Source organism: Acanthochromis polyacanthus, chromosome 17, assembly GCF_021347895.1.
Source record: "Acanthochromis polyacanthus isolate Apoly-LR-REF ecotype Palm Island chromosome 17, KAUST_Apoly_ChrSc, whole genome shotgun sequence".
NCBI classification, from domain to species: domain Eukaryota; kingdom Metazoa; phylum Chordata; class Actinopteri; family Pomacentridae; genus Acanthochromis; species Acanthochromis polyacanthus.
The window spans coordinates 17,175,141-17,195,577 of record NC_067129.1 but is presented as its reverse complement, the minus strand read 5'-3'; the positions used below and the strand labels follow the sequence as shown (position 1 = coordinate 17,195,577).

The 20,437-nt window shown below is 41.9% G+C and overlaps 1 protein-coding gene across 1 annotated transcript in view; it reads right to left on the bottom strand.

Annotated features, from left to right (window-relative positions):
• Positions 1 to 20,437, bottom strand: part of LOC110958409 (LHFPL tetraspan subfamily member 7 protein) — a 131,982-nt gene that overhangs the window by 95,704 nt on the left and 15,841 nt on the right. Inside the window, exon 2 of the mRNA XM_022204939.2 lies at positions 543 to 681. Within this exon, the coding sequence (XP_022060631.1) occupies positions 543 to 681 (139 nt within the window). The remainder of the gene's footprint in view (positions 1 to 542; positions 682 to 20,437) is intronic.

The window sequence follows — 20,437 nt, the reverse complement described above, 5'->3', positions numbered from 1 at the left end:
AGCAGCGACATGAGCCGTGGTGTATTATTGGTTTTTAAAGCGCCGACAGGGCCGCAGTATGTTTACGGGACTACTTCTCTGTTAGAGTGAAAGCGCCGGCCTGATAAGTCACATGTAGCCCTGAACCAATGACCTGTGTTAAGGAGGCGTAATTGTCTTTTTACAGCAGGCTCTAAATCTATCCTCGCCTTCCCTTCGCTGCTCACCCCTGCCATGCAGAGTCTGGTTGCCTAGCAGCAGCTGTCCTCGAGTTGTTTCTTTTGTTTTTTTGTTTTTGACTGATGGGCAACAAAGTCAGCTCTTTTTTTTTATAGTTCTGGTAATAGGCAGCGCTCTCATTTCTGGTTGCAGAGTGGATCGAATAATGAAAGATGGGACAGAGAAGGACGTCTTACACTCAAGATGCTGAAATCAGTCATTTTAAATACACGTGGGACACTGCAAGTTCAGAAATGCAACATTTTTGTCATTATCTATTCGCTATAAGTCCTTGTGTCTCCACCTGCTGCTGCGTTGATGTGTGTATTCACGTCTCTACTGACCTGCAGCCATCTGCATGTATCCAGCCAAGGTGCAGATCCTCCTCTCACACCCTCCACTGGGCAGGAAGATGGTGATGATGGCCAACAGGGAGCTGACAGCCAGCAGAGCACAGCCTCCTGAACACAGCACCGCACTGGTCTGTGGAACACAAACACACAGAACAATTCCATTTTAGCTGCATATATATTGGCCACATTTTCACAAGAGGAGAAAATGTGGGAAGCTGTTATGCAGCCCCATAAATATACATGTTTACCTTATGGTCAAAGATTTGTGATTCATTGCGGCATTTGAAAACATTCCCCAAAAGCCAAGCACGTGTGTTACGGTCTGGTCAGATCGAGTAATTTCACAGTCAGTCCCAGCTAACAGGTTAATAGCTCTCTCAGCTGGAAGGCAGCACTCCAAGGCCAAAGAGGAAGGCATTGTCCCTATTCATTATGTCTTTGCTTAAACACACACATGCTGAGAGCAAGAAGAGTCAGAAACCGATGCTACTGACACACAGTAGGATTGTAGTGAACAGGCTGACTGGTAAATCTGTTGGCCGATATATCTCATGTGATGAAATGATCAGTGTTTCATAAAGAGAAAAGCACTGAATCAATAGGACTTCTCCATGATTTGTGATGGCCAGAAGAACAGACCAGACTATCTGTGTTTTCCAATCTACTCACCTAGCCTAATGCAGCCTGCTAGGTCCAACTTATTTAACGTTCAAGGCCGATTCACTGTTTCTGCAACCCTGTGTGCTGAGCAGACTTTAAAAACCGACAGCAGACACACACACCGCTCCATTCATGCCTCTCATATAGCAAAGAAAAACACGTGGGGCTCCCAAGGACATTTCTGAAATACAGTGACTTTGCACTTTTTGTAGCACATAGCAGCTATTTGCATACTGGGCTAAAACACCTGATGCGTGTTGCGCACAGCGAGTCAACAAAGTACGGGATTTCTGTAGAATTTTGAACAACCCATTGTGTTGTTGGAAAGCATGTTGGTACAAATCAAAGCAAGTCCAACATCCTGTAGTAATTACCTCAATCACTACTCTTCTAATGTTGAATTACAGCGATATGGAAGACGGAGAAACTTCTCGCACAGCCTTATCTCAAACAGCTGTTTGTTTTGAGGTCCATTTGGTTTCCTTCGTCTGCAGCTGGCACTTTTACAGTGCATATGGTTCATGCAGTCACACATTTATGTCAAGCGCACCCTTGCTGACGCATGAAGCGTGAGTTGGCCTTTAAACAGCATTTACAGACCGTTAGCCGGACTCTGTTCCAAACTAATTGACATCATGTCAAAGAAGTTTTCGGTGTGGCTGCATTTTGTTCAAACAGACGGCCAAAAGGTCGAGTGTTTTTCATATCACAGTCTAACAAGCAACACTGCATATCATCGAGTAAGAGAAAGATCATCTGACTTATATTTCTCAAGAGTTCTTGTACCAGTTTATACAGTTTTATGTTTGGAAAGCTTATGAATATGGGACCTTCACACTCAGCTGAGATAAGCTGCAGTCACCCCATGACCCTGCACAGGATGAACGGCATATAAAACAGATGGATGGATGGATGAATATGGGCAGATGCACATTACTTTGCTCCAAGTCTGTTACAATTTCCGTACAAAATAACTAATTAATTTAGCCTGATACACTCACTGCACAGTGATCGATTTAGTCACATGCAGATTTTCTTTCTCCCTTGTGATCAGCTGACTGGTTGAAGAGAAGGTATGACTATAGTTGACCAACATTTTTTTTCTGTTAATTACAGTCCGGCACAGCTTTTCTGATCAACTTCAATTCATCCATTTGTGAGGTTTGTTTCTTTGTCCGATCGGTGCTTGTTTGTCTTTTCACCCAGATCGATGTTCTGAGCTGTCCTGCTCTTACAGAGACTCCTGGGAAAGTGTGCATGCCTGACGAGTGGCAGCTAAGTTTAAAGCCACACACTACATTAGCCCCGCGAGACAGAGAGAGACAGAGTGTGTGTGTTTGTGTCTGTGTTCGGCACAACCTGTGTGTTTTCGAGGTGCCGTTTGATCTGCATAGCCTCTCAACTCGACTCTCCAGCTTCAAGAAAGCTGCCTCACATCCACCTTCCACACATTTTGAAAGGAGTTCGTCTTTGACAAGTGCAGCACACTAACACAGTCTGAAAACAGAGCCACATTAGTAATTAGCATGCAGGCGGGGGCGATCAGAGAGAAATGTTTAACACGCGCGAGGGAATTACAGTCCTAAAACACGTGTCATTATGCATGTCCCTGATGTGACTGACGTGAATGGAGGGAGGATGAAAGCGGAGCGATTTCCATGACTGACAGAAGATTTAATTAGCTTGTTCTGTGTGTTTGACAGAAAGGCAGAGAGGGGAGCAGGGAAGTAGTGAAGTGCCATGATGTCGGTGGTGACAGTCATCATTATTCTGTTGACCTTTGTTTATCCACTTTTGTTGAACGTGTGTGTTCCTCACAGATGCCCAGCATACATAAACAGTGCATTTACGCATGCTTACTCTGGGTTACAGATCAGCTTCTTGAGAACTGGGAGTTAAGCGCCTGGCCCAAGGGCACCTTGACCACAGCAATTAAGCAAAGCAAGAACATATGCAGAAAGAGAGCAACACCCTCCGTTTTATTGCAGATCATTTTGAGAAACATTAATGGTTTAATTTGATTTAATGATTTAAATGTCATCATTACTCAGCGTAGTGATCATTTCTCAGTCCTCTGGCAATACAGTGTCTGCTCACATGGGCTTCATTGTGAGGCTGCTGTAAAGTAGACAAGTAGACACCACGTGTAAATGGACAAAATGTTAAAAAAAAAAAACCGTTGCCAGTTTCACAAAACATTCAAATGAAGTGTTTCAGATACAGAAAACGCAAGAAAATGCAGAAATGTCGAAAAATGCTCTGAGAAGTAGCCCTTAGAGGCAGCGCACACTGATATTATCCGCTTTTATGTAGTCGTAGGTGTTAATTGTACACAAAATTTGTAGTTCGCTACGTCATCTGACAGTGTGGTTCCTTTGTTGCAGCAGAGAAAACAAAAGAAATGCATAAATTAACATGTTTGTCATGTATTTTTAAAAATGAAAACATTCAAAAGTGTTTCATTGGCCACAATTCTTACTGTAGCACATACATAATTAACTTCAATTAAAAATTAAAGCCTGCAGTGCAATTCCAGCTTCTGAACTGCACATTGCTTTCTTTTCTCCCAAGGAGATAGCCATCTTGTTTGAATAAACTTTTTGAACTGTCACTGGACGAAAGCAATCTGGACCCAGAGTCTACATCTATCTCCACCAGGTGGTCGCAGCACTTTGTACAAGAAAAACGGTACAGTGTATCTCCGGGTTCCAAGGCTGAGCATAATAATATGCTAAAACTGGCAGTACATATATAAACTGATTTCTAACAGACTTTGGATCACAGTGTGGACTGAACAGAAGCGCTGCACCACACTGAACAGTTCAGGATGAACACGTACTGTTACACATTCTGCACATACTGAGCAACATCATTTATTCATTTATGGCTACCATGCGAATCTAAGTTCAATATTCACTCTCCTTTGAGCTGCGGGTTTTCCATTTATCAACTCCTGGGGGAAATATCTGGTAGTTTAAAGTGTAACTTCACCTCCAGCTCCGAATGGAACCCCACCCACTGCACTATTTTGAAAAATGATCAAATGTAGGCAAAAGTAGAGGCATGTAGATGGGGGGGGCAGGAGTAGCTCAGCGACATCCTCAGGCCAGAGAGAAATGGAGAGAATCTGGCACACGGATACCATGGAGGGCTCTACTGAGGCGGAGGAATTTTCCTCTCTGAAATCCCTTGAAGTGGACGTTAGTGTGGTGGAGGATCGTGGTGTTACTGAACTGTATCTGCTGGAGCCGCTGCAGGTACCAGATGTGCTCAGCCTGCTAGATCTACTTGGGCTCCTGCGTTCAGTTGTGTCTCCAGTGTTTAAAACTCATATCAACCAGCACTTTATACAGTATCCTAATACTGTTTAGCCACTAAACCCCGTTAGATATTTAAATCAGTTAAGCGGAGGTATCTTTATGTAATGTCAGCTGTTTAACATAAATAGTGTTTACTGTCGCTTTACATCACACCAGTTCTGTGTGGGTGCAGCCCTCTAATAGGTAGTAACCAATAGGGAGGGCACATCACCTGATGCCAAGCAGACCTGACAAGGCAAGCACATAAACAGAGCTCTTGAAGATGACAAAATTAAACTCTAAGAGAGGATTGGGACAGTCTTGGACTGGTGGTATAACATTAGTTAGAAGGATGGTAAAATGTGCATCCAAAACTGTTAAAAGCATAAGTCCAAACATTGCACCAAAAGTCATGACGAGGAGCCATCCGTTATCTTTATACCGCTTAATCCTCATTAGGGTTGCAGGGGGCTGGAGTCTATCCCAGCTGACTTAGGGTGAAGACAGGGTACACCCTGGACAGGTCACCAGTCTATCACAGGTCTACATATAGACACAGACAAGCACACTCACATTCACACCTACAGACAATTTAGAAACACCAGTTAACCTCAGCATGTTTTTGAACTGTAGGAGGAAGCCAGAGACCCCACAGAAAACAAAGAGCATGCACATTCCATGCAGAAAGCCCCCAGGATGTGAACCACAGAGCCACTGCACAGCCATCATGTTTAGGTATTTGAAAACTACCTCAGTTTCACAGACTCTCTCTCATGGATGGGAACTGAGGGAGGTGGTCCGCCCACCACTGATTAGAAGGTATTAACATTATTTTGTATACATAAATTTAATGACATAGATAAAACCCAGACTGTTGACTCTACATCAGCATTGGCTTTACAAAGTTAAGAGTAGATGATGTTTTGAGGCATTTTCAACCTATGAAATGCAGATTTGTATATATTTGTCAAAATGTTTATATTACCAGCTAATGATGAGCTCTATAATTTATTCAGTAGCTTAAAAAACAGTTTAAGTGTGCTGTGCATCTTCTCTTCCTGGTTCTTGAGGATGTTTTATCTCTCATCAAGAGGCTTTCTCAGTTCTAACTTGAATAGTTTGGAGTCCCAAGAATTTATTCCCACCCCAAATTCACATAACTAATGGCCTGTTAATGATCGAAGAGTCACACATGTCAAAGTGCGAACGCAAAGGGAGGACTCAAGGTGTTAATGGAGGGATCTGAAGACTGCAATATAAGTACCTGATAAGTGGTGTCATCTGTAGAGATGGCTAAAAAAAAGAGATGTCCTTTAAGCTTCTACTGAAGAATATAGGATTACCAACATGGTGCTTATTCATGTTCACCAGCTAACTTGGCGTCATTGGATGATGAGCAGGCTTGCTAAAGTGGGTTTTCAGAGCTTCAATGCTAAAACTAACCTGCCTGCTGCTGCCAAAAACAATATCATAAGAGCAGAGACAGTGAACCAGCATAGTAAAGTCATGGGCCAGTAATCCAACACAATGAGCTGTAAGATGTTATTAGAGGCTCTGTGATAATCATCAAAGAGCTGATCAGTGCCAACATCCACCATTTCACATGCATGGGATCCATCATTATAATACAAATATTAAAAAGAGCTGCTTTATTAACCCATAACAGGAACATAATACGTAAAGAAAAACATGTTCCGATACAGTACGCAGCTGTTCCACTTCTTGTTTTTGAAACTAGAGCACAGAGAAGACACACTTAAAGGCACAAAAATGGCATTAACCTCTGTGGTCTTTGTTCTCCTTCCTCTCTTGCTAGAATGATATTCATGTATGCAGAGGAATGTCTCCTTTCTCTCCGCTGCTTGATCTTGGCATGCCTCGTGGGCTCAAAGTGTGCAGCCTACCTCCCACCCTGCTGTTCTCAATTCACTGTGACATATTAGAGGTACATCATGTCTCATATAGGGGAGTGGAGCCCGAGAGGGGGAGGGCAGCCACGTTTGTTCATATAAGGGACACTTTCAGCAAACAAGAAAAGTCATATTCTAAAGTTGCAATCGGCCGGACAGAGCTTGATAATGATGATCAGCATAAAATCACATTGTCATAAATCTAAATATTCCCATATATAAGCCGGGAAGCCAGTTTATTTGTGTGTCCCGTCCATTTTTCACATACTTAATTATCTGGAAGCAGTAATAGATTTATACACATGACATTTTCTGTGTGCCATTTAAACACGGCCCGAGAGACTAATAAAGGCTATCAGAGCGCGACACAGCTATTTTTACAGAAAACAAGCAACATTTCAATTAATGGCGTCCCAATTCATCAACTCCCAACTCTGTGTCCGTGTGTGAGCGCGCACGCATGAAAAACAAAAAAAAACTCATATTCATTACGACTTTCACTCACAAACAATGCAGAAATATTTAGGAGGCCTTTTTCCTCGACTGTACTCGAGTTGTTCTGAGCACAAGTTAATTTAGTAGAAAATGAGCTGCTAACAGCACTGGTCTTTTTAGCGATTCTTTCTAAATAGATTGTAATTATGTGTGAATAACTGCAACAGCTGGAGCTGGAGAGAAGAGCAAGGGGGGTTGAAAGACATGGAAACTGTGAGGAGAGGAAAAATATTGAAATTTTTTAGGCAGAATACAGAATGAGACAAGCAGACGTGTCTTAATCTCTTCGTCTTTCACTCTGCTGCACTCTTATTTTGGAAAGGAATCATCACAGGATATTGGGACTTAAGGTAATCTGGCGCACAAAGACGCAACTTTTACATCACAGTCATCATTAATACGGAGAATAAGTGGCGGATTTGATCCAGAAGCGTCATTTAATCCCAAAACCCCACTAAATGACCTGGAGCAGACACTAATATATCCATACAAGTGTTACAATGCTGATAAAACTAAAGGCTACAGGCGCTGATACACATGTGAGACTACCTGGCACTGTCATAAAGAAACTTTATTGGATTCCCACAATAAATGATCCGCAACCTGAGCCTGTTGCAGACCAATAACGGCAGCAATACAAAAAAAAAACCTCCATCCAGCTGCTTTGAGTAATAAAGGGACACTCTGAAGGGGACTCTTAGATTTCCAATTACATTAAGGAAGTCAGGGATTACACTGTACGGGCCAATGAAATTTCATTGTCTCCTCAATTGGGAGTTACAAGATGGAGATGGCAAGGCATGTCTCATTAAACGCACTTTGCCTCTCCGAGCCTGGGCTGAGCGGGTGAATGTTTCAGCACAGGCCTGTGGAAAATGAAGGGTTTCTGCACTTCAAAAGTGCCAGGGAAAAGGAGACAGTTAATGCTCAGCGCCGGCCCTTGACAGAAATAACACGTCCACTTTACAATCGAATGCCTCGCCTTTATGGAGGACAAGAGGTGAAGCGAGAGCCCTGCAGATCCACCGATAAGCAGACGTGACGGGCTTGCCATATTGCGGGACGGCTCTGTCTCCGTCCGTGTGTGTGCGTGTGAAGCTTTATTATATAGTTAACATGTGCAGGTATGCCATCTGCACTCAGCTACTGTCTCTTCCTCTGTGTGCCTGCCTCAGCCCTCCCTCCACTAATCAGCATTCAGCAGAGTGAGAGCCCAGCGGTTATACTAAAGCATCAGCCTTGACATGTTCTGCCTTCAGAAGCCCATTAGCACCGTAACACAGCTTCCCAGGACGTCTCGGAGCCACCAGAGGAGTTTCTGCTTCACTCACCCACAAGAAACCAGCCGAGACCTCACCTGTCCACTCTCTGTTTCCTTTCGCCTGCACTTTCTCTCCCTGCGCTTGTTGTGTAACTTTATCACCTCTCAGTTGTACCCTGATTATCCTGCCATTCAGAGCACTAACACAGCAGAGCTCACCCCCCACCACCTCCAAATTAATGTGCTAAATTATACATCCGTCCCCTCATTGATCTTCGCTGGGAAGTGACTAGGAGAGGGAGTGTCATTTGGATAAGTGTGTGTGCGTGATGGGCCCCCGTGAAGGGCTGACGAAGCCGTGTGTACACAGTGAATAGGAGATGGAGGGGAGACGAGGGGGAGCGAGGAGCGGAGATTAATCACCTGACAAGTGGATGGAGTGTCCATTTGTGCCTCGGGGACAGGCTGCAGATAGGATGTGACATTCAGGAGCACTTAGGAGGACATGGGAGCGCTGGCTGGTCCCTCCCGAGCGCTCTCTCTCTCTCTCTCACACACACAGGGACCCACAGGCTGAGTCGCTCAGTGTTAGCATACATACACATGTACGTAGCAGGGATTCCTACTGCTGGCATGAGACTGAGACACAGTAGTGTAAAATGTAACATTGTCAGCCACAGAAAGCCACTTGTTGGTTGGTGTTTGGTGGCTGGTAGAGCTTTGGGGATGGATACTTGCTATCAGAGGGTAAAGCAGAGTTCAAACTGGAAGTCCCAGTAATTCAGTGACATAGGGATAATGGTTGAAATTAGTTGCAGGCTGTATTGTAGTCTATTGGCAGTAACAGTAATAAAAAGTACATTTACTCAAGAACTGTACCAAAGCACAACTTTGTAATTATGTACATCCACCTTACTAGAGTATTCCCATTCTATGCTGTTTTATATATATATATATAAAACATATGATATATCCACTCTACTACACGTCAGAGGGAAATGCTGTACTTTCTACTCCACTACATTTATCTGACAGCTTTAGTTACTTTAAGATATTACGCAGTGGGTAATATAACATTCTTTTAAAACAAAACAAATTGGTAAAGATTAAAAAGCAACTTTGAGCTTTTTTTAGTTTCCTCCAAAAAGCAGCATCAATTTTAGAGACATCTCAGACTAGAGAAAAAGTCCAAAACCTGAAAACAGATTTGTTAATCAGAGCTTTGTTTTTCTTCTGTCTCCCATTAATCGTGTGATGAGCGCTCAGATTCATCTGCTGTCTCTGCACAGAGAACTACACTCAACAAAAATATAAATGCAACACTTTTGTTTTTGTTTATTGTGGGCAGTCTAAGGCACACCTGTGCACTAATCATGGTGTCTAATCAGCATCTTGATATGGCACACCTGTGAGGTGGGATGGATTATCTCAGCAAAGGAGAAGTGCTGACTATCACACATTTAGACAGATTTGTGAACAATATTTGAGAGAAATGGTGATATTGTGTATGTGGAAACAGTTTTAGATCTTTGAGTTCATCTCATAAAAAATGGGAGCAAAAACAAAAGTGTTGCGTTTATATTTTTGTTGAGTGTAACTGTATATAAAGTAGCTCGAATCAGCTCCACCCGCATTAACTCCAACAGTAACAAGCCGCCGACACACTGATGCTTCAACTAATGATCATCTAATAATGTCAAATATAATAATTTCAGTCAGAGGCACCAAACCTGGATTTAAAGACTTGAACTATGTTCTGTTGTGGATACAATCTGCAATTACTTTTAGTTAGGTATGATTTTTAATGCAGGACTCTTACTTGTACTCGTATTTTTACTTAAATAAATGGACTGAATACTTCCTCCATCCCTAGTCAGCAACTCTGGAAGGCTCCACAGAGTCATCACCATACTGACATGCCCACAATCAGTGTCAACATGCACATGTTTAGGATTCATCCTCTGGGGATCAGAAGTATGAACACCAAAATTCAAGGCAATGCACTCAGCAGTTGTCGAGACAGTTCACCAAAAACACAAATGTCAACTTCATCGTGGCACTGGAGTAAAGATCATGAGGATATTTATAATAGATACCAATATTAACTTTCTAAAACAAAGTTTCAAGATGCTGCGCAAAGTCAACACTTAAATACAAGGGATAAAAACAAGTGGGCAAAACACTAAATATATTAAACAACTAAATGAAACCACATTGCAAAGGATAACAAAATAAGTGGATTAACATAGGAAATTACATAAAGAACAAAGTAAAATAGCCACAATAAGCACTTTTTTGTGCACCGTTTGCATTTTTAACATTCAGATCTTAGTGGTAACCATCAAGTCCACAGAAAGATAGTATCTCCTTTGTTTCAGTGATGAGAAACTGAGTGACAGCTTTACTTCTGCTTAAATGATTGTTGAAAACGTTTTTCACTGAGCAATGTATGGAGTGTTTTCTTTCTTACAGGTGGTTAGAAGAATCTCTGAGGATCAAAACTGCATCAGGAGTTGCTAAACTGTCTCCTTGATGTCGAGGTTTTCAAATTCCCAGAGAAACAAATGGTTACTGATGTGATTCAAATTTTATCCCAATAAGTGGAAAGCACAAACTGGGACAAGTAGGTTTAAAAACTCCAGTCATTAACTAGGAGAGTAATTAATAATGGCTTAGGAGAAAACCTATTAATTCCACTGTTGAGAAACCGCATTAATCTTGTCTGAAAATACAAAAGACAAATGTTTTTTTTAATATTTATTGCATTTTTTATACAAGAGGAAAAACAATCGCGAAGCCTTCAATCTAAGAAGCAGCAGAAAAAAGGTTTTAAAATGATGTTGTACCTTGCTAGTAAATGTGTTTATTCCGCGAATCCTTTGAGATGCACTTCTAAGACACAATCTCGTATCATTTTTGCCAGAAGTCTGCCTCCGTAATTCGTTCTCCAGGAACATGAGAGAATCCATTTTCAGAGAGGTGTGTTTCTCCAAATAGAAAACGACATTCTGGTGTCTCTACTAAACAGATTTACAGGACTTTGACAGTTTGTCTTCTTGTCGTGTATCTTAGCAGTGGTTTGCAAGAAGGAAACACCTAACATATACTTTCAGTCCTTCACAAGGTTGCGCAGGCCGGCTAGCAGCTTTTTCCTAATGTCTGTGGTCTCACTAGATTAAATAGCTCTGTGTCCTCTGTCAGGTCCTCAGATTTCTCACTCTGGTGTCTGTCTGGTGCACAGACACATTTCAGGGGTTTTTGCAAATGTTTCATACCGTCGTCACAAAGACACGCCAAGTACATAAAACCCAGCAAATGCAATTTCTTAAAATAACTCGTCAATATATAGTGCCTTGCAAAAGTTTGGTCCAAATTTCTGTCGACGACCTGATTTTTCAAAGGAATAAAATATCAAGCTTTCCATTTTACATTTTAAGTAAGACTACTTTTTTTTTTTTTTTTTTTTCCCTCTTTTACAGTTTTAAAATAAGAAAAAGGAAATGAGCCTGAAGCAAAAGTTTGGCCACTCTACATGGTCAGTACTTAGTAACACCTCATTGGGTGTAATCACAGCTTGGAAATGCTTTGTGTAGCAGCTAAGAGTCTTTCTGTTCTGGTTTGGGGGATTTTTGCTCATTCTGGATGCAAAACGTTTCTGTGAGCATGTTGAGGTGTCCTGCATGCACTGCACTTTGAGGTTTGTTCACAGATTTTTGTGATGTTTAGGTCGGGGTACTGTGGTAAATCCTTCAGCTTGTGGATTTCGATGTGTGTTCATGATCGCTATAATGTTGCAGAAGATATCCTCTTTTCATTTTTAGCTTCTTTAGAGACGGTGTGCTGTTGCTTCCAGAATGTGCCAGTTTTAAAATGGATCCATTTTTCCCTGTGCCAGTGAAATGTTCTCTGTGCAGCTGGCTGCAATACAAACCCAAAGCCTGATCAATCCACCCCTGTGCTGAGCAGTTGGAAAGTGTTGATTTCATGAAATTCCTTTTGTCGGCAGGCATACCTTTACTCATTGCGGCCAACAAGTTCTATTTTGACTTTACCGGTCCTCAGAGCTTGTTTACAAAATGCCTCAGGCTCATTTAGATGTTAATTTGTACATTTCTGACTAAATTTTTTTGGTTTTCTTCTGATGAACATGTGAAGCTCATATTTGTGTCTCTGCACAGTACAACCTTCACTCCATCGTCTGTTAAATCATCCACAAGGATTTGATTTGCCTTTCTAGTAATGCACCAAGCTGTTCTCTCGGAAAGTTTTCTTTGTCATCCAAACCTCATCTTGACTTTTACTGTTACTGTTAACTCAATTACATTATAAATGGAGGAGCCTCCTTCAGCTGTGTGGGCATCAGTTACTTTAATTTTCAGAGTGTTGGGCTGCTGCCTAGAGGAGCCCATGGCTGCTGATTGTTCGACAAGGTTTGAAGAGTCAGAGTATTTATAAAGTTGTGAAATCTGCATCCCCTGCTCTTTCCTCACACTGTGAATGAGAAGAAGCGAGCTAATTAGGGTCTGAGACCTTTGTAAAAGTTCTCAGAGAGCTCAAATCTCATGGGTGCCCAAAACTTTTGCATTACCTTGCCTTCTTTTTTCACTCTAAATTTCTACAAAACAAACCAAAAAACTCAAATTATGCTTAGACAGTTAAAAAGAAGATTTTATCTTTAACTTTATGCCTCAGCAACGGAAAGTTTGAGCCCAAAGTTTTGCATGCAGCTGTTCTTTATTTCTATGCTTTGGCTCAGAGAAGCCTCTTGCATGTATTTGTTATTGGCTGCTCTCCTCACCAGGAGTCAGTTCATGTTTTCTAGATTCTTCTCACCCCATAAAGCCCCTATAACTAATACCCAGCTGCAACTTTGCAAAACTTTGCATCAGACTTTCTTGCATTTCATGATGGGGAGGTGCATAAGGTCAAGTGCCTGCTTTAATGTCATTATGGAGAGGGAGATGTGAAGAATTTTTATCAAAGTAAAAGTAGTGACATTAAAATTAATAATTTAAAAATGTAATACTTAAATAATTTAGAATCTATGCACTAGGGGGCTGATTTCTGAGTTTCAGCACATTTTCTGTGCTGTCTGGAAAAGCCAAATTTCTGCAATAACCTCCCCACACTGGCAGATTTACTGCGGTTCTGTTACTTTACCCCTGATGCTTACTCCTTCAAATGTCACACAAAGTGTACACAGTCGACAACCTGGAGTAGTTTCAATATTTGCTGCCGTTTTCACACACACACACACACAAAAACTTCGAGCAAAAGCTTCCGCTCTGTTTAGGCAGCTATAATGTTTGGGGCTCTTACTGATCAGTTCTCTCATCTTTGCCCACGCAGGGACACAACAAAGTCCCTCACTGTCATCACACATCCACAGTTGTTTTGTGCTCACAGGACCCACACAGGACGCTCCTCGCTGCAAAGCAATGCTTTAATGTGCTGAGTCTTTGGTGTCATGTTAAATGAAAACATGGTGGGAATCTCTCATACTAAGAGAGTGTCGCTTTCACACACCCACACTGACAGCTGAATGAACTGCAGATATGCTGCACACAAGTCCATGAAGGAAATGCTCCTGATGAGTACAGGAAACACTCACACACACACCTTCAACCTGCACTTTATGTGGCTCGTACTGTATGCGGAGGACGAGATGTTTGACTTGGATCACAGTTCAGGGCTGGAAAGTGGTTTAGAGGCAGAAGAACTCCATTGAAACCTCTCACTTCTGTTCTCTGTCCAACTTCTGCCCAGTTGACTGTATTTATAAACCAAAACAGTTTTCAAGGCCTCTCTCTTCCGAATCCAAAGCCAAAGCTGAATTACTGACCAAACTGCCTGAGGACTCTACATCAATTGTTTCCCTCCATGTGGGTTGTTTGCATGTGAATTACTAAGGGCTGCTACTAATGATTATTTTCATTGTCACTGGATTGGAATTAATCCGTCAGTTATTTTCTTGATTAATTAATTGTTGTTTGATCCATAAAATGTCAGGAAATGGCAAAAAAAGTCAATCAGTGCTTCCCAAAAAGCCCAATATGACATCATTGAATGATTTCTTTTGTCCACAATCCAAACACATTCAGATTACTGTGATAGAAAATATTAACATCTTATAAGCTGGAATTAGACAGTTGTGATGGTATTTTATGAAAAAAAATACAAAACCAATCCAATTAAGCTTATTAAACTACTTGCCCATCAATTTAATAGTTGACAACTCATTGATTATTTATTGCAGTTGTATTGCACAATATCTGATCGGCCCTTCATTACTTCATCTTTCACACCTTTGGCCGTATTCACAAAACATCCAAAGGCTACAGCTTCAGTTAACTTTCAGCACTGACGTACCCACGACCCCTATGCAAATGTTTGTGTGCAGTCAGAAATGCACACTATTGCCCTTGTAATGTAGCTGCTAAATGTAACAATAGTCTGGTCCTCTGTCCCACAGTTTGATCAATCCTTAACAGCAGCTCCTGACTCACTGGGTGAGGACAAAGTTATTGAAAATGATGTGTCTGTCGGTCCTAACTTTACACATTCTACATTTTTTGATTCATTTGTTCATGCTGCTAGAAGTCAACTGTACTGCAGATGACTTTTGCATCATTTGCATTTTTGCAGGTAACATGATGCACCTTGTTGTGTTCTGTTTAATGGCACATCTCACCACTATTATGAGTGGAAATAATACAGTTTACATCACTGATAACAGTGAACAGCCAGCCTTGTCAGAATCATTGTAGATACTCCATGACTGTCCCAATCAACTGTTTTTAGCAGGACCTGTTTTGGTAAACACAACTGGTTTGTATCTTGTCACTGGAACTCTGCCAGTGGATTAAGGACATTATTCCTCACAGTGGCATGTTTTAGTGCTATTTTTTTGTCTATCTGCAGGATTACGCCAAAACTAAAAGAGTGATACCGGACTGTTTTCTTTAGAATTGTGAACAACGGCATTGGTTTGAGTAGAGGAACTTGATCTTCAAATGCAATTCTAGTAACTTTAAAAAGCAGCAGGGCCGTATATAATATAAAACTTACCATTAATTGATTTTTTAACAGATGCAGATTAGGAATCAACGACAGCTTGTTGCACCACTAATACTAGTGGTGGTCAGTGTTTGGATATCTGCAGAGACGGTGAAGCTCTCAGGAACTGTGGGTGTCTGTAGGGTCTCTACATATTTTTGGGGTTAACCTGGTCCAGCTCACAGCTCTCCAGTGTAGATGGCCTGCTGCCAGTTTGTCCAGAGCTGCAGGCAGCTGCTTCCCTGCCAGCCCACTAACTACCACCTGCTGCACCACCTGCAGACCAAAGGGACTTCACTGCAGGACTCTAGGGTGATGAACAAACCCAAATTATTGTTGACCAATGAGCCAGAGCTGCACAGTGACCTGTCACTATAAACAAGTCACTAGCTGTGTTCACAACCAGAACAATGTCAGCAGTGAGTCTGGATGTGGACAGCTGATAACACTGCACTTAATCAGGACTGTGAGCAGATTTTATGACTACAAATATATTTAGAAATGATTTTTTCAGAGACCCGCTGTTCCTCCACAGTCTTCTTTCATTATGCTATTTGTGTCAAGTTTTTATTTGTAATTTCAACATTTCATCTCTGCATCTCAGTTTCCCCACAGAACTCATTACTGTTTGTTCTCTAACTTCTCAGCTTGTCACTGAATGAACTGTGCTGCCAACAAAAGTAATGCATAATAACAATGGCACGGACACAGTCAGACATTAGACGTGATGGGCTGCTCATCAGCGATATCCAAGGGTAAAAAACCTCAGCCTGAATGTTTCCATACCAACAAAAGAAAAAAAAAATAAGACCAATATTACTCCAGAGAGAAATTAATGGAGTTTTTTGCACAGCAAAAGCCATGATGTTCTATCATGTTTTCCATTTTCAAAAAGATTTTCAGAAAAAGATTTATTTCAGTCTATGAATAGAAATTGTGTGAATATAAACTGCCTGAGGTACCTGCCAACCTGCCAAAAGCTTCAGCGAGGCTCTGGTCCCAGAACTGCAGGAGAAAGACATAAACCACAGCTCTAGTTTCACATCGGCTGCGGTGCAGGCGGAGGAAATAGATGCATGCTGGTATAATCCCAATGGAGAATCATCTTCATGAAACCCTCAGGTAGAGCAGCACAGACAGACAGTGACTCATGTGGAAGAAGCTGTTATGGGGGGTTATAGGACACAGAGAAAAGACGCTATTTTAGGCATTGTTCAGAGAAAAATACCTCCCTTCCCAGACTGCATGAGGCGGCGCAGACCTGTAGTCGCATTGATTCACATCAAACGGAGCACCGAAAACCAAAAAGGCACTATAAAGGACAAGTTAACTCCCTCTGTGATTTGCTGATGATGATTACGAGGCCTCAGACAGGGTCCCTTTTATGGGTTAATCAAGAATTGTATGACAAGCCGTCAAGTGTCCATCTGGCAGCGCTGAGCACCACCTGCCCGCACACACAAACACATACCAATCAGCACTCGGCTGAACCCGCTGATTTCCTACAGTGCAGAGATCAGAGCAGCAGGCTCACATGTCTGCTCCTCCCTGACCGAAGCCAAGTGTCTGCAGAGATTCCATCCTCATCATTATACCTCCTCCTGCCGCCTCCAAAACCTCACATCAGAGTCATCGTCTACCTGCAGGGCAAAGCATCCAAACAGTCAGCAGCAGCAGAGGCCTTTTTTTCCTGCTTCTGTTCTCTTGATCTCGTTCTGATGTCAATTAAATGCTAGATGAGGTCCTACAGAGGAGGGGTGGGTTGTTAAGGAAGGAGGGGTGTTTCGGGGTTGGATAAAAAAAACAAAAAAGCTAATTCCATCTCGCTAACTTCTCCTTTCTCTCTTCTGGATCTCGTTCATAATAGATCACAAAAGCGGATCAGATCAGATAGGGGGATCAAATAGCTGCTTTGAAATGTATGGGATCCCTCACAGCCCGGTTTAATGATGGCATCCTCACAACCAGGCCAGAGGTTTTTTATTCTTATAATAGGCTACTGCCGCCGTTGGCGGTGGTTGGGATGTGGGGGGTGATAGGTAGTCAAAAGACAGGAACCCCAGGCAAAGTTTCTCCTTTCTCTTCTCTCAATGGATGCTGTAATTGAATTATAGCGCAACTGATACTTTTGTGTCCAACCTCCCCCTTCCTCCCCCTCCATGGCGAAAAGATCCCAGCCATGGAATTTGTCTTGTTTTGTCTCTTGGCTTTGAAAGCGGCCGCTAATAAGAAATGGATGAAAAGCATGCTGTTGGAATTTGGACCGAAGCGTTGAATATATTTAGCGGAGAAAGAGAGAGAGAGAGAGAAAGAGAGAGAGAGAGAGGGACCACGACTTAATCGGCGCGTTTGCTCATTACAATAAACCTGTGTTTGGCATCCCAGCAAACAGCCGAGTGTAATTGGTGCACAAAGAGGCCCCTATCTAGAAATTACGGTTGATCTTTTCACATCAAAAAAAAAAAAAACAAAAAACACAACGCTGCAGCAGAGGGAGAGAGAGGGATGAGGTGAGAGGATGAAAGGAGTGTGAAAGAAATGTAGAGAAGACGTGGGGGAGAGAGAGGGAGGAGCACTTTTTAAGAACCTTTAAAGAAATACTGCACTGTCTCACATTGCCATAATAACACCACTGCCCACATACAGTAAGGCTCCATCTGGGTCTGTCTAGTAGCTCTTTAACAACCCACCTACTCAAACTAACAAATAAAGTAAAAATAATTACTTGAGAGGCGCATGGTAACAGTCACACATTTTCTACTGTAAGCTTAACACAGAAATTGAGGATTTCTCTCAAATGTGCTCTTTGTTAACTAACAGCTGGATCATGACCAAAATGTTTTATAATGAACTCCGTGTAGATTCAATTTGAGATACAAACTGTTTGTTTTTGTCTAAAGTATCCTTAAAAAAATGTTAAACTTTACACAAGAACATGTAAGTCAGAGGAGATTTTGAAAATGATTAAATTTAAATTCAACAATTCTTAATAACAAATTGACAGGGATAGAGGACATCTATCAAATTAACGTATTTCAACATGAAGAGTTTTCAAAAAACTGTATATGTACTGTACTAAAACACACACGCGTCACATTTTGACAGACTGAATGGTGCTGATGGTGGTCTATAAAAGATGGATGAACCCTCCATGATGTCACCATTATGATTTTAAAGCTCAGTGTGGCGCCTCCAGCCTTCGTCATCTTCCTAACTCCCCGTATACACAAAAAAGAGCAAAGAGGTGGAGCGTGAGTGGAACTGAGGCGGCACATGGAAACGATTCTTAACCTTGGACTTGTCCTGTGGCAGTACCTACCGATCACTAGGTAAAAATCCATCCCCCATACAGTTGTAAGGGAAAAAATGAAGCCAAAACCATTTTTGTACAAGGTTGTAAACATTTTTTTTTCCTGCTGTAAAACTGGACATTTTAAGAAGGGGATTTATAGGGAAGGGCTGCGCGGTGGAACGGTGGATAGCGCTGTTGCCTTGCAGCTAGAAGATCCCCGGTTCGTGTCCCGGCCTGGGATCTTTCTGCATGGAGTTTGCATTCCTCCTGTTTCCTCCCAAAGTCATGCTCAGGTGATTCTAAATTGTCCGTAGCTGTGCGGGTCAGTGTGCTTGTTTGTCTCTATGTGTAGCCCTGTGATAAACTGGTGACCTGTCCAGGGTGGGCAGCTGGGATGGAACATGTTTGTAGCTGTATATATGCTTCGATGGCGCCTATGGACTTAATCGGTTAAGTTAGACTGATTAATTATTGATCAGCAATTAATTTTGCAAACTAAGCGCTGTCAATTAAAATTAAGCCATTCAATTAAATCTGTTTGTTCTTTAACACAGCAGCCCTCACATTCATGCATACTAACTAACACGCCTCAGCACACAGTACTGATCATGATTCTGACTCTGACTGTGTTGTCTTTACTACAAACTAGCAGCACACTTAACTTTATCAGGGACTAACCAATCAATCCTCTAACTGCACTGAAGTCACTAAATCAGCTGTATGAGAATTAACAGGATCAGTTTAGTCTGGATTAGTTAATCCACATTTAAACAGCAGGGCTTCTGTCTGTTTTCCCAGAAAAACATAACAGTTTATTACATTATGGAAATGTTAGTATTAATAAACTGAATCATCATATGCTGTGGTTTGAAAGGCAGAGCTGAGTGCTGAAAAGATTATGAAAATGATTTAATCAGTGATTTGTGGAGGAGAGCATCTTCTAAAGAGCGAGCTACTTTCAACAATCCAGTTTGAACTGGATGACTGTTCCCAGGAGCCTTGTGAGTTTGCAGAAAAAAAAACTAATTCTCTCTCCTTTTTTTCATTATTTGGATGTAATATTTATGCATACTGCAGAGATGCGTTTGATTACAAGTGCAGACCTTCAATGAGTTTAAACAGTTGGTTTGTATACGGCTAAACTCTCCCTACATATATATTAAAATGTGTCCACGTGGTGCAGCCTCCTCCACCTGTAACAGAGAAGTTTAAGAGAGCGTGTGGGCTCGAGCCGAGGCCGTCCTTCAGCGAACCTCTCGCACACTCACACCCTCAAAACCTCACACAAGCCCAGCTTGCTCTTGCATTTATGCATGATCTGCACTACCGCTGGTCCCAAGTGCACATTCCATAATTCATGCATACTCTACTGTAGCAACTGGAAATGCTACCATATCTGCACCCACTACTCTGCTTCATTTCATCTGCAAGTCAGACCAGTCCACGCTACACTTACATTACAGCAAACTCCCTGACCCCAAAAGCACTGAACGCCTACCTGCAGGGCAATATTAACTAAATTAACGTCTTCAGTTTGAGAGGCAAAGCAGCAATCACATTTCTTATGCTTTATCTCAGCGTGGAGCCCTGCTTTTAAAATCAGTCAGGAATCATCTTTTTCTCACAAATCAAGAAGAAAGTAGATTTCCACAGGGCTAATAAATAAAGTCTGTTGCCAGGTCTGGAGTGTGGTTGCGTCAGTCTAATAAAGTATCATCTGTGGCAGAAAGAGCATCTGCTGCATGTTAAAGAGCACAGAGTCTGCTTTGGAGAGACTCAGGGGGAGAATGATGCAACTGGACAACAACATGCTGCCGAGCTACTTCATCTTGAATGATGACAGTTTGTCATTACGCAGCAGGTCACTAATTAATCTGGGTTTTGTAATGTGCTGTGCCTCGCAGGGTGAACAC